This window comes from Macrobrachium rosenbergii, chromosome 12 (assembly GCF_040412425.1).
Source record: "Macrobrachium rosenbergii isolate ZJJX-2024 chromosome 12, ASM4041242v1, whole genome shotgun sequence".
Taxonomy (NCBI): domain Eukaryota; kingdom Metazoa; phylum Arthropoda; class Malacostraca; order Decapoda; family Palaemonidae; genus Macrobrachium; species Macrobrachium rosenbergii.
Window position 1 is genome coordinate 30,788,188 of NC_089752.1, and position 14,855 is coordinate 30,803,042.

The 14,855-nt window shown below is 39.5% G+C and overlaps 3 protein-coding genes across 11 annotated transcripts in view; 2 read left to right on the forward strand and 1 right to left on the reverse strand.

Annotated features, from left to right (window-relative positions):
• LOC136844493 (zinc finger HIT domain-containing protein 1-like) overlaps positions 1-4,054 on the forward strand; it is a 320,239-nt gene extending 316,185 nt beyond the window's left edge. For all 5 annotated transcript variants that reach the window (XM_067113812.1, XM_067113810.1, XM_067113807.1 and 2 more), the window contains one exon: positions 1,422-4,054. In XM_067113812.1, coding sequence (XP_066969913.1) covers positions 1,422-1,650 — 229 coding nt within the window. In that variant the 3' untranslated portion in view covers positions 1,651-4,054. The remainder of the gene's footprint in view (positions 1-1,421) is intronic.
• Positions 1-14,855, reverse strand: part of LOC136844492 (coiled-coil domain-containing protein 97-like) — a 112,390-nt gene that overhangs the window by 13,641 nt on the left and 83,894 nt on the right. For 2 of the 5 annotated variants that reach the window (XM_067113804.1, XM_067113802.1), the window contains exons 6-7: positions 10,508-13,708; positions 3,528-3,670 (exon numbers count right to left, since the gene is read on the reverse strand). In XM_067113804.1, coding sequence (XP_066969905.1) covers positions 13,555-13,708 — 154 coding nt within the window. In that variant the 3' untranslated portion in view covers positions 3,528-3,670; positions 10,508-13,554. The remainder of the gene's footprint in view (positions 1-3,527; positions 3,671-10,507; positions 13,709-14,855) is intronic. The other 3 variants (XM_067113806.1, XM_067113805.1, XM_067113803.1) reach the window with 2 other exon arrangements.
• On the forward strand, positions 2,015-4,054 carry Usp8 (Ubiquitin specific protease 8). Its single transcript, XM_067113801.1, has one exon. The coding sequence runs from the start codon at positions 2,015-2,017 to the stop codon at positions 3,320-3,322; it is 1,308 nt and encodes a 435-aa protein (XP_066969902.1). The 3' UTR covers positions 3,323-4,054.

Below are 14,855 nucleotides of genomic sequence, written 5' to 3' on the forward strand. Positions count from 1 at the left end.
ACGTGAAGAAGACGATGAAGATGAACGGCCTCTCCCTCAACTTCCTCTTATGATCATGCTTGTACTTCATCAGAACTTCCAGAAGATCCTTCAAAGCGGAAGTGGTTCCCGTCGACACTGTAACTGAGGCTTAAGTCCCAGTTACTGGCGCAGTGGTGGCAGAAGGCCACTTGGTGGCACTAAGGTGTGCAATCAGACCCTGCACCAAGGACTCCCCGAGAAGGCTTAGGGAAGGCCAAAGATCCCTAATTTCTTCAGTCTTCTTGATCTCTCCTAGACCTGAAAAAAATGGGTTAGAAGGGACTGCCTCTCTTCACTCTGAGAAGGAATGCTCCCCTTCGAGCAGACAGAGGAAGCCCTCATGATATCGTGATAAGCCATTGCCCTCCCACTTGAACTTCCTATTGACAAAGGGAGTGACCTCTCCCTTAGAAGGAGTAGCAGCAAGAGGTAGTCGCATCAGAAGAGAGATGGAACTACCTGGTGTCTTCGGAGGAGAATACCCCTTCGATGATGGACGGGAAGCCTTCTTCTTGTATCTCCTCTTCCTAGCAAAAAGCATCCACTGCTCCAGGGACCAATTATGACACTCGTCACAAGGATCATCAAAAGAGCACTCATGTTTGAGACATTTTGTACAAACTGAATGTGGGTTAATATCAGTAGGGGAAATGAAGCAGTTGCAACATTTCTCTACACCAGGAAAAGCCTTTTAGTTGCCTATCAGCAAGCTTACATGATTCTTGGGTTTGGTTATCCATGACCAAAGACAAAAACAAAATATCCACAAATAAAGTACACTATCACAACAGAAAACTGGAGGGGAAAAACCAGAGCTGAAGCAAATCGTAGAATAGCTGGCCAACATCGGGCAGAGGAGGCGAGTATGTCTGTCTCTGAACTAGGCTATTAGGCAAGTGGATGCATTGCTCAGCAGCAAGAGGTGGTGAGGGTACCCCTCGCCCATCCCACCAGTAGTTTAACTACCGAACAACCTTTTATTAGAATAGCCTGCTCCAGCTCTTGCTGAAGGTAATTCCTCATGTAAAGACAGAAGGTTTGTATACATGCAGGAATAAATACATTTTGTGTAATAGAACTTAATATTGTATAGAAGCCTGTCAATCATATTCTTAGTGCCCACATCCATACTCTATATTTAACAGTTGCAAATTGAGACTACACAGATTTTAAGATGGTTGGCAGATAGATGTCTGAGGGTTCAGGTGTTGCTGGTATCATGAAAATGATCCCCTTGTTTTGTGAGCCTGAGATCATTGCAGGATACAATTTGGACATAATATGATCAACTTGTTTGGATTGGAAAACTAGTTTTATTAAAACTACATTTTCTTACAAGTTGAAGTTAAAATTGCATTAATTGTTGATCTCTTCATTTACTGTAATTTTTGTATTTCCAGATTTCGTAAGAACTTTCCGATTCTTCTGGAGGAGGAGCAAGCCATTTGTCCTGAAGGTCCAAATTATCTTACAGTGCAAGCCCCACCATCAAAGTTACCTGAACGTCACTTATGTGCCGTGTGTGGATTTCCTGCTCCTTATACATGCATACCATGCGGTTCTCGTTACTGTACGGTTAAGTGTCTCAATACTCATCAAGATACTCGATGTCTTAAGTGGACGGCCTGATTTTTGTTATTGGCTATACCTCCGATATTGATTGTCTTGTGAATCTCAATAATCAAGTCACTAATATTAAGAGCATGAAACTGGTAGAAAAAATTCTGTAAGGAAAGATAACTTTTAATTAATTAAATAACATGTAATTTATAGTAGAAATTGAATTGTATTTTACCTAGTAACAGTAATTACTGGAAAGCTGAATAAGGCAAGTGATAAATGTGCTAATTTCAACAATCTATTGACTTCAGCTGACCAATATTTCCCTGTCGTTGTGTGTTCTTTATCATTTATGTATTATATAAAAAAATTTCATTTGTACTTCATTTTACTTTGCTATGTGTGTACCTGGAAAACTCATTTCAGTTGAAGAATGGGAAAAAGGATGAAAAGCTTGGACTACTCCATTTCTAATTTCTCTGCAAGATATGAATGCCAACCAGCAGAGGGAACCAATCAAGAAAAGGCTGCTTGCATTGAAACTGGGAATTTTTATGGTTTTGAAGAGTTAGAGATTGGAAAGGCAAGGAGATTAAACAAACACAGGTGCTTTATTTTAAGGCAGGAGGAAGAGACAAGCATATTTGAAGGCTTTAAGGAAGCAGAAGTAATTAAAGCTAGAAAAACGAACTTGAAAAAAGTCACTCATCTTAGAGGTCTCCAAAAACATGAAACTAATAAACACACACCACATAATGTTGCCAAGAAAATTCCTGGGCTACTGAATCTTGGAAATACATGCTATATGAACTCAGTAATGCAGTGCCTCAACTGTGTAGAACCTCTGGTGAAATATTTTACAGAAGGTACATACCACAGTGACATTTATTCCTTGAGTAAATATGGAGGCACTCTGGCAAGGGAAGTGGGAGCTGCACTAGAAGCAATGAACAATGGAGTTTATAGTCCCATTGCATTACAGGACCTGAAATCTGTAATTGGTAATCTCCACTTTCCCTTTCGGGGATCTCGGCAGCATGATTCTCATGAATTCCTTCTGTTCCTTTTAAGCTGGTTGCATGAGGATCTAAGAGGAGGAACTATGCCATTCTTGCAAGAAACTCAAGATTGTTTGTTGGAAGATGTAGAAAACAATGAGTCTTCTGTTATATGCTCACTCTTCCAGGGCGAAAATCGGCATAGGATAATTTGTAATACTTGCCAGTATGAACCCCTTTCCTATGAACCATTTACCATTATGTCTTTGTCATTACCTTTTAGTGGAGGTTGCACACTGGCTGACTTACTTCAGAACACCTATATGGATAGCTGCATTGATTATAAGTGTCCAAGATGCAAAACACAAGGAAAGGGCACTCGTAAATCTGACATCAGAAAGCTGCCTCCTGTGCTAGTACTACATTTAAACCGGTTTGATTATAACATCTCTGCAAGGAAGAAGCAAAACTATGTTGATTTCCCTTTAGAAAATCTAAGTTTGGTAGAACATGCCACATCCACAAAAAGGGGCTCCACTCAGTATAATCTATGTGGTGTATCTAACCACTATGGAAGTCTAAATGCTGGACACTACACCAGTTTTTGTAAATCATATGATAGCAAATTTTGGTACAGATGCGATGACCAAAATGTCACCAAACTGAGAACATCAGTAAAAACTTCTGCTGCATATTTATTGTTTTATGAATCAGTCCACATAAACAATATGAATCTTCAGTAATGTTACTGATGGTATGCAGTTGGAACTCAAATGTGTGAAGCCATTTCTTGTGCAGGAGAAAAGCAGAAGGCCTTGGATGTGAAGCACTGCTACCTTCCCTTTGAGAGTGGGGGCTTTAAGTGTGCAAGTGGACAGTCATATCCCTTATTTCCCCAATGTTGTAGGCCACATATTTCCCCAGACATTTCATTAATACCCTTCATACCTTTATTTCATCTCCAGCATTTGTCATCATGTAGTCTTCCTGATAAGGATCCTTGTTCCATGTAGGCCATGAGGATTAGAACCAGTTATCATTCTAAGTGGGACTGGCACATCAGCAGAATACAGTATATCATGACTTCCAACCTGTAGGATAAGAGGCCTGTTGTGAGTTTGCTAAATCGGTTAGTTTCATGGTGTAAAAGGTTAAAAGCCTTTGGAGTAGAACTAGATTTTCTAGTCAATTTGAATAAAATCAAGATATATAGAGGATTTTGTAAGAAATCATTGTACTTAAATCCCCCAAAAATTACTTTTTGTAGTGAGTAACCAATTGGTAACTTAGCAATTAACTTTGTTGGTATCATAATTGCCATGATCTTCATTAAGGGTGCTCTCTTTAGGTTAGATGTAGAACTATGGCTATGTGCATACTTTCCTTGTCAGATGTTGTCTTGTGGATGTAGGATACATTCTAGAAATATTTCTTGTATTAGGAAATAATGTCTTGCAATAAATTTTTTTAATAATGCCATGTATGTCTCTTAAATCTTCCATTTCTATATAAATGTACATTTCTACCTTGGTGGTACTAGTGTGCATGGATGAAAACTTAACGTACAATCATGAATGTCTATCAAAAGTCTTAAGTTTTTATGATTACATTTACTGTATTTTAAAATAGTAACTAATGAAGTTATTCTAGGCAGTAATAGTTTACATCATTCTCTCAAAAAGCCCCTTCTCCCTACATATGTCATTTCTGAGGTGTTATTAGCTGCAGCTCTGTAACAACTCAAATCACTGGAGTTGGATGGACTCCATTCTCATTAAAACAGACTAGTAATGTATTCAGGTCCCTCCTTTTTTAAACTGCGTGCCCTGCAGTGATCAAAGCTTTTTATACAGTACACAGTTTCTATCTAGTAGATAAGGATCAACTTCTGACAATTAATATGGTCTTGAAATTAGCTGCACCATGACTTGCAAAAATCCCCTCTATTTGAGGGGTTTCTGTTAACAGAACAGGCTTTCCACAGAGCTTGGCCCAAAGGCCGTGGGTAAGCAAGCTTTAAAATCAATAAGAATCAATCATTTAGAAATAAGTGCATTGTTATAACTGAGTGTGTGCTGCTTTGATTCACCAACCTTAAAACTAAAAAAAAAAAATGTAAAATTAGCTAACTTGCAAAGCTTGGATAAAATACATGTAATGAAAATAAGTATAAAATGACAAATTTTTTAAGTAATTTGTATTTTTTCTAACATACAAAACTGGGGTCTTTACACATGGGATTAACTTTTAATGCAAGGTGGTTATTGGTAGTTGGCAACAAGCGGTAGGGGAAGAAGCCCCGCCATCCAGTTGGTACACATTCACTTTACCTTTTGGCTCAGGTGGCAGAATGAGGGGTGGCTAGACTGGACCATTTATGGAAAGACCTCAGGTTTATATGTTAGGAAAAATACAAATTACTTAAAAATTTGTCATTTGTTCCGACACGTTAAAAAATTTGTCATTTGTTCCGACACGTATACAAACCTTTGGTCTTTACATATGGGAGACTTGCTTCTTGGTGGGAGGATTCAGAGCACATCTCTGAACTGACTGGTAGTTCACCTCCCCTGGGGCCTCTCTTCCTGGTCATGTAAAACAATGGAAGGAGACCAACGCCTCTGATTCAACTGCCAGACTTCTGGGGCTTTCTAATAATTAATGGGATGTAGCATCATTGATTCGAAGAAAGGTTTGGATGAACCCATATTGTCAGGGACAACAAAGCTGAAGATAACCAATGGGTTTGTTCATTGTCAGTCCCTCTCCCCCTGCTAGAGAGAGGGTGGGACTTGTATCTATTAATCCAAATTAAGGCTAGATTATAGACAGGATACTCAGTCATCTAGAACACCTGCATGCACGCCCATCCAGCAAGTGACAGCTTGGTAACAGTCCCTCTGCCCACTGGGAGAGGAAGGGTATAAAAGAGGATGGTAGGAGGCCCGTCCCCCACACACCCTCTCTTTTGCAGTCGTACACCTTAGGCGAGATGCCACCTGTCCCTCAAGGGGAGCTGGGTGAGTTACATGACTGCTGAGCAACCACCACAGAACCCAAGGAAAAAAAGTCCAAGGATTTATGGTCTGTTGTGACCACATTCCCGTCCATAGTACCTGTCTGACAGGTTCTTCCTGAATGCGAGGGGCAGACCAATGCCCCTGACCTTGTGAAATCTCGCCCAGAACATACTGTTGCCCACCACATGGGCTGTGGAGTACATCCGTTTGATCATTACACATAGTCAAAAGAAATGGTGTTCTTGGACACCACTTCTTGGCCAAGCCGGAACTAAAATGAGTCGTCGGCACCCAGTATTGAAGGTCAAGTCCTTAGGTGGTAACACAGAAGGTCTTCGGTCAATTGGTACCCACCAAGGTCATTAGATTCAAAACGATCATACACGGTTGATCACTTGATGAATCAGACAGAATGACAGGAGAGCGTGAGCCTAAGACTTGTACCAAGGGTGCAAAAAGCATCTCATAGATGCCAACAGCATCTGGTGTTCCTAGATGGTCACCTATCTAAGTGCTAACCAGATCCAACATTGCTAAACTTCGCTGATCAGACAAGAAATGGTGCTTTCAACATGGTCGTTGGCTGTTTTGCCCACAGTCTGGAAAGACAGCCGAACAGTAACAGCTTCAGGATGTCGAGATGGAAGGTCTAACTCGGCTGTCTTTCAAGATTGAATAATCCTTTGAAATGTCATGGTGCCGAGACCAACTGTCCCTAACACCGACCCTAGTGACAGAACTTGTCTGTCATACATCCATCTTGCCTGGAATGTGTCTGGTTGACCGTTGTGCCGAGTGCGCTACTGCTCACCCGTGCACCTGCACCGTCACTTGAGGAGATGAAAGAACACTAGCCCCCTCCCTTGTTGACTATGGAACTACAGTACTGACAGTTTCTTAACGACACCACGGAGCACCTATCCTCGGATCCTGAGGCTTTTGAAGCACTAAGAAGTTCCAGGATACTGAAGTGCAGGTTAGGTTAGGTTAGGCTAAGTTTAGTTTAGTCTAGGTTAGGTTGGGTTAAGTACCCTACCTAACCTAACCCAACCTAACCTCTTCAAGTGCAGGTGACTGCTGTCCTGGCTGAGGAAGGGAAGGAACTGGGGAGTCCCTCATCGAAGAACAGGACCCCTTCAATCTGCATTGAATGAAGAGAATGAAGGAGGAGAAGCTGCCCATGAAGAACCAGCCTCCCCAGTGATGACAGGTGACCAAGAACGGCTTGCAATTGCCAAGCTGGTTGCCCCTGTCGAGACAAGGACAACCTCGCTGTTGTATCTCAGCTTTGCAGATACTTATTCTTGCTTGGGAGAGAGTTCGGACTTCTCAAGTACATTCAACTCTCAGACTGCGACCATCTTGAACCAAGTCTGTTGAACGGGTCAGGAATGAAAGATCTATAACTGGTTTCCAATTACCTGTCTCTTTCTCTACAAGAGAGGGATGGCTGTAGAAATTGGAAACCAGATTGTACGATTTCCACAACGAATTCATTCAGCATTGCCTTTAATTTTCCCACGGGAGGCTTTTTTGAGGAGCCGGAAAGAATTGCGGACATGGACCTGATGGTTGATGAGGAGTGGTAGGCACTTGAAGGCAAGTTGATATCCTACCAAATGACATCTACTACCCAGGTCCAGGTTTCAGCCACTGTAATATGATGCTTAAGGGTATGGGCACTCCCAGCCAGACGCTGCACTTGGGGAGGGAAGCTGTCTCGGCATCCTATTCTTTCTTCCTACCCTTATTTTCTCTTCAGGGTAGGGAAGTGGTTTGAAAGGGAACCTTCAATTGCTTCTGTGGTCCCAATGGGACCAAAGAACTCCACTGACATCTCTCTAATCTATTGCAAAACTTGGTTGTACGACTGCCAGTGGCTAAGACCGATCCCAGAGCGTATCGTTCTGAGGGTGACTCGAAAGAGAAGAGGATCGGTCCTGGCTCTGACATGTCTACCTGGCACACTCTTTGGTTCGCTGTGTACCCCCACAAATGGATTGGTACTGACGAGTCTCAAACACTTGACCTTGACACAAAAACTTCCAGTGACTCCAGTCAACATTACAACTGAGTCATCGAGAGAGGTTGAGGGGACCAGAGAGGAAGGCGTAGAAAACTTCGAGCCGATCTGAAGACCAAAGACTTGACAGTAGATAAGGCCGCAGATGATCTGTGGAAAGAAGAGATCACCTGTACAGGTCCCGGAGAATGGTCGTATATACACAACCATGAAAATAGCTGCTACGAGGGAAGTGATCCTGGCCACACTCTCCATGAAATATAGAGCAGAGACGCTGCCCTTCAGTGCCGTGGAGATATTGATGATCTTGTTCACAACAACAGGAATGGAGGGTTGTTACAAACGTCCCACGGATGTGTCAGCCAACCGTCCACACGAATGTGGTGGAGGGAAATGTTCTCTGAAGAGCGATCCATCCACTACGAAACCTTCACATAAACGTGGGGAAAAAACTCTCAGAAGAGCCATCCCGTTCTCCTCCAAACCTCCACCTGAGTGTGGATGGAGGCCTGGCCCCGGATGTGCCATGCCGCAGCAACATTCCCGGGCAGGAATGTGCAGGGATGAAGAAGCATCCACATACTTGACACTCACTAGGCTAAGAAGAAGAGGCTCCAAGTCTATGTCCATAGACAAGGGAATGCATATGGAGGGGATGAAATCAGCAAAAACAACCAAAGACAGTTGTATCTCAGTTGTGCAACATAAAGGGACATGGCCATGCTTATTTTCCATGGAGAGCAAATCTTTGGCTAAAGACATTCGGTAAACTGCAGCAACTCCGAAGTGTCATGGCCATGCAATAATGTGGCAAAGGCAACGCTACTTCTGCCTACCCAGGGCCTCTCTCTTTCCTCCTCAGTCGTACATCACAAAGCAAAGACGGGCGTGCAACACTGCATGGCCATGTATATTCCTTCCTTGGAGAGCATATCTTCAGCTTAGAAGTTTGGAGTACTGCAGCAGCATCACTGAAAACAGCAACCACGAACTGTTCTCGAAAGGAAACTTGCAGGGAAGAGTAATCACAAGTACGCTAACTCTTGTTCTGGCACTGAAGGTATCCTAGGCAGTGCCCAGAAGGACAATGGAAGGAAGGGGAAGAAGACGATCTGGGTGGGAGCTGCACTGATGGCAGACGCACGGTTGGGGCGGAAAGCCGGGGGAAGACATGGTCATGGCTTACAGCAAAAGACGAAGGAGAAGATCGACTTCTGCAAATCCACTGTTGAATGCAGGGGGGGGAAATAGTTCTTAAAGCTACGACATACTGCAACAAAGCACACACACCCGAACCGAAATCGAACCGGCTGAACGCGGCTCGCTGGCTGTCATTCTGATGGTAAGTCATCTTCCTTACAGTCACTGTGTATTCTTCCACCCAAAGTCTTTTGAAAAAGACTGCGATACAGCATACAACGACAAAAAATACAAAGGCAGCGACGTTTCATCAAGGAAGCTTTCCCAGGACTTCTCATCCTCCAGAACAGTTAATGTATTATGAGTCACTAACATAAGTGAACAGTCTGGGAAAATTATAAAACCATGACAAAATAAGGTACTTTACTGAGGGAGTGTAGGAATGCTCGACGCCCCCACAAGACGGAGTAAGAAACGTAGACAGGAACAACTACTGGTCTTGGAGACGACTTGCCAAAATTGGTAAAACTCTGTCTAAGGTCCTGCAACATCAACCACCACTTCTCCCTCGTGTAAAGGGAAAGGGGATTCCATGCTCGAAAGCAAGCAGAGCTCTCGTACAACGGGTTACGAAACCACCGCACTGAGCAAGAAAATCCTCCTCCATCTCAAGCTCTACATCAGAAAGACTAAAACCTTACAACATTCCAAGTAACTGTGTATTCGAAATAAAAACTCTGCTTGTTTCAGAAAGAAAACACTTCAGAACAAACAGAACACAGATGTAGAACAAGATGTTCGATAAAACGTGGTTGAGAAGGTGTCTAAAAATAGAATCATTGGTGGCAAGAGAAGATCCTCTCTCTCCTTGGATGCATAATAGAAAAAAGATATAACAATAAGAGAACAAACAGAAGGCAAGACAAGAGTTGGGTTTGTGTTATGTCAAAAGGAAAAACGAAGTTAGAGAGGAAATCAAAGTAAAAGTCTCATAGGCTAAAACGAGTTGATAACAACTACACAGCATAACTGTGTAAGAACAACTATGCAGCGAAAAGTAAACAGAGTAGAACATGTTGTAAGGTTGCATTATTTCCAAATAAGTAAAATATCTCAAAACAACAATATACGAAAAAACAAAAAGAATAATTAAGAATTAAGTCGAATGGCAGGCAGCAGAAGAGACACGTCTGTCTCAGACTGCAGCCAAAAGGAAAAGTGAATATGTACCAATTGGATGGTGGGGCTTCCTCTGCTACCGCTGGTAGCCAACTACCAATAACACCTTGTTTTTTAGTTAAACAGCCTGCTCCAGCTTGCGCTGATGATTAATCCCTATGTAAAGACCGAAGGTTTGTATATGTATAGGAACAAACTTTGATATAAGATATGAAGCAAAATTTACATAAAGAACCTTAATTAAACCCCCCTCCCTGCAGTGTTATACCAATAAACAACTTCCCTGAGGTAATTTCAACACTAATTCTTGACCAGACTTTAATGACCTGCAGATAAAACTGCAGTGTATTTCACCAAAGCCAAAAACTAATATATCCTAAATAACACTATCACCTACTGCTATCCTAAGAGTGGATAAATAATATTTGCTTCTAAGAATTTTATGAAACAGAAAACAAGAACAATGATGAAATAAGAAAATACCACTGCAAAAGCAGAAGCAAACCACCCAGTCAGTAGCTGGCCAAGTGAAGCAAAAATCTAATGTACTGAATGGAGGCTCCTACCTGCCAGTAGATTGCTATCCTAGGATTAAGATGTAACCTCTTCTTTCAAGGAAAACTTATTTCTTGGGTATTGGGTCTTGCAGCAAGCAAAATGCCAATGCACAATATAATTTGTTCCTCACATAAACATACTTGTGTATATCAAGCTGCAAAAAATAAAAAACAGCAGAGAATAAAAGTAGTTTCTTCCCAATCTGAGAAAAGAAATTCGAAACATACATTACAAAACATTACACACATGAAAACTATAAAATATTGAAAAAACATGAGTAAAACTGAACTTTACTATAAAGATTAATGTTTTTTAAGTATCTCATATAGATATATATACAGTAACTAAAACGTTGAAATATGGCGTGCATTCTGAATGCTGAATGATGTAGTTTATGACAGATGTATAATTAAATGAAATTTATTTCATAAAATATTTTGTACTAAGAAATAAATTTTAGTGAACAACAAAATTCAAGGTACAAAAGTTCAACATTTGTATGCATACATTTTTGTTCAAACTCTTTCCAACACCTTTAACATAATTTCTGAACATTTCCTCTACAGAATACAAGTGCTTTAACTAATCTTTTTTTGGTGGTCCCTCAGTAGTTTTTAAATTATGAAGGGTAGATTATATTAAAAGTACAGTTTTCAATAAAGAGTGTCAGTTTACATATACAAAGAATTTAGTTTCTCCACTTCAAAACTTTGTACATACACATATTGTATAATTATTTTAATGGATCAGTTTTATATACATGGTAACAAGTAAATGTCTATAATATGAAATTTTATGAAACATTTTACATATGCTATGCTTCAAGTGCTAGATACTGGCTAGTGTTAGACCATCTAAACAGAAGTGTCTACAGGTAAACAGCAGTGATAAATGGTACCAATATTCTTCTTAACCAGTGGGGGCATCCTGGATGCACACTCTGAACATAACCAGTTCCTTGAAATCCAAGACATTATAATAAGTCAGTAGGCAAAGATATCTCATCAAGATGATTTTCACATTTAATCTTCCTTGGTCTGGGGAAAGTCACTTTTCACTGAGTTTAGCCAACGTCCACAAACCAACTCCCCTGACTTTACAGCTGCTCAGCCCATAATTCTGTCAGCCAGTTCTTGATGACCAGCCATCTGTTTATAAACAGTGATGTGAGAGAAATAAACAAACTGATAGATGATATATCTCACCTGTACACTCTTAGGGTGCATCCACACTATAGTAAAACACAGCGGCAATTTACTTCTTACCTATCACAAACAGATTGAAGATAAGTTAACAACCATGAGTATAGAATGAACCTTTGGCCAGTACTGAATAATCATATGAAACACTTGTCTGAACTACCAATAAGTCATTAACTTCTATTCAATCTCACATGATCTCTGTGTGATATATAACCAACATTTGTATGTGACATATTCTAATGTAGTGTGGATGTACCCAATGTAACAAAATCAGAGATTTGGTATGCAGAATACGGAAGTGGAGCTACAGTACTTTATGTACATTACAATGTCGGCAGTACCTAGCTCTGTTAATTACCAAGAAGGCAACTATGCAAAGAAAATTATACAGCAAAGCCTACTATTCTTTCTGCCAAAAACTTAAAGTGAACATAAAAACTCCAAATACTCAAGATATACTTACAATACATACCATAATCCAAGTTCAAGTATACTGACAACACTCTTTAAAGTTTTGATAGGAAAATTTAAATATTCACAAAAATAATTACGAACTATTGAATCTTACACAATAATTAAACATAGTTCAGTAAACTCTATATTGATAAATCCTCCTTACTAGGAAGACAACATACAGAGGGAGATAAATGGAAGCAAATATATAAAAATTTGATACAGAAGCTGCACTTAACCAAATCAACATACAAATCCAGATACAGACATTATCTTGATGACAGGATGTGACAATGAACTCTGTCAAGTGAGAGCATCTTGCATGTAGAGCCAACCAAAAAAGAACTGGAAGTTGGAGAGTGACAGCAAAAAATTGACTAATACCAATAAGTAATTTGTAATTTGGGGATTGGTCATACCACTGGTACTGGGAGTTTAAGCATTTGTATTGTTTCTATCTTTGAAAACATGGTTACATGTACCTGAACGACAGTTCATGGAGGAAGACAATCAGCACTCATCCATTATGCAGAATGCTAAGAACAAATACCTAGTAAAGCTGTTCAGTGCTAACCAGGAATGGAGTTAATGTATTATGAGTCACTAACATAAGTGAACAGTCTGGGAAAATTATAAAACCATGACAAAATAAGGTACTTTACTGTGGATACTTTGCAGTTAACGGCAGTAGGTACATGCACTCAAAATAAAACTGCCTGTATTAAATTTCAGCCATGGGTCACCATAGTTTTCATTCAATACCCAGATTACCTTAGGTGCATTCCATGTTCATCATGGACTGAGGAACTATGACATCTACGGCTGACCAGAGCAAAGTGAAAGTCTACAAACTATTCAAGACTGTGAGACCTAGTATGCTTCAAAATAAACCTCAAAGAACCTAAGAAACTGATAGCTAGATGGACTTACTTCTAGTTCTTGCAACCTGACACCTAAGAATCTATATCCTTTAAAACCTGTAAATCTTCTCATAAATAATGGAGAGTTTTTTCAAAAATTAGCAGTTCACAAAGAAAAAATGTAAATGAAATCAGAAGTAACCACTCAAAAAATTAACCATTATTGACTGCCTTATCTTGCAGACACATGACATCAGTTTTGACTGATTACCAAAGGCCAGGAAAACGAGGGTCTGTACTACAATAACCCATCTACATAATTTTATCATAGAGAACTGGTAACATGAAGCCTAACTTCCAATCACAAAAATTAGTGTTCTTTTTAACACTGCAACTACAAACTTAAATTTCTGTACAGCACAGTGCTTCTGTAGTAATTTCAAGTATGCATAACTTTACAAATTTTGTCCATTACCTGCCCAAAATAGTTTGTCTGTAAATTTTCCACCAGTATCTACAACTGTTCCCTATCATACACTGTTACCCACAACACATGGCAGAATCAACTTCTATTTCACTTTTTGTACTGGAGGACTGTTCTTCATCAAAGTCATCATCTTCATCAAAGTACCGTTCTTCCTCATCCCTGGCACGAATATCCAGCAGATCATAGTCATCACTTGCATCAACTTTCCTGAAAATATTAAAAACCACTAAAATTTCCTCTACTAACACCAACTTGATCAGTACCTAATCCATAACCAGATCTGTACAGTTGCCCCTAAAGGCTTGATTTTTAAATATAATGTGTTTCAGAGCGAGGAGAGACTTCTCTATGAAAATAACTACAGACAACAATGACCAATGTAGTTCAGCCTATCAACTAGAATTATTTAATTACTCATACATAAAAAAAGTATAAATTAATTTAACCAGAACACTGAGCTACAGTTCTTGACTAAGGACTGACCACGATGATTTGTTCTTCAAATAGGTGTGACAATTGTAGTTGGCAAAGTAAAGAAAGGAACTGAAAAGCAAAAGAAAGAAAGTAATAGCAATGTTCACTACACATTGCTATAGCATTACCATACAATGAAAGCGAATTACAAATGATAAAATACGATATACTGCATTTCAGCTGAAATCCTACAATGGGCCCAAATGGAATAATAATTAGGTAGGAACAACACACACTGAGAATGAAGGGAATATGGAGCAAATCCTCTTGAATGTTCCTTTATACTCCTAGGTAGTTTATACTTGTCACCTCAATATTTATGCTACTGAGAATGTACATGAAATGTTTTTTTTCTCATAGTCTTTATCTTAATTTCACTAATTCACCAAGTCCCCACTTAAATGACCAGTTGTATGGTTGCCATATGATGAACCTGACCAATGAAATTATCCTTTACGTAATATGGTACTTTCTTTGAGTAAAAATATATTGTATATTGATTCTACCTATAGGAGATATTTTTGTGTACCTTCATTTTTGAAGGTTATAATGTTATCAGGAATCCATGCGAGGCACCAATTACAATAATCTAATTTCTTAACTTATACATTTATTCTTTTTTCTCTTCCAAAACCTTGACATAATATTGTGAAATAATAAGTGTAAGTTGTGTCCTGCAATCTATAATATCAAGCATGGTGCCAAAATCTGATATTCCTGTATATAAAATACCTGGTATTTTATGTATGGTTAGTTATGGTCACTGCAATATCAAATATGCTGGACAAACTGGATTGCTTTTTAATATTAGGACTGATATTCATAAAAGTTCTGTAATAAAGACAAACATAAAAATACAGACATGAATACAAGAATTTTA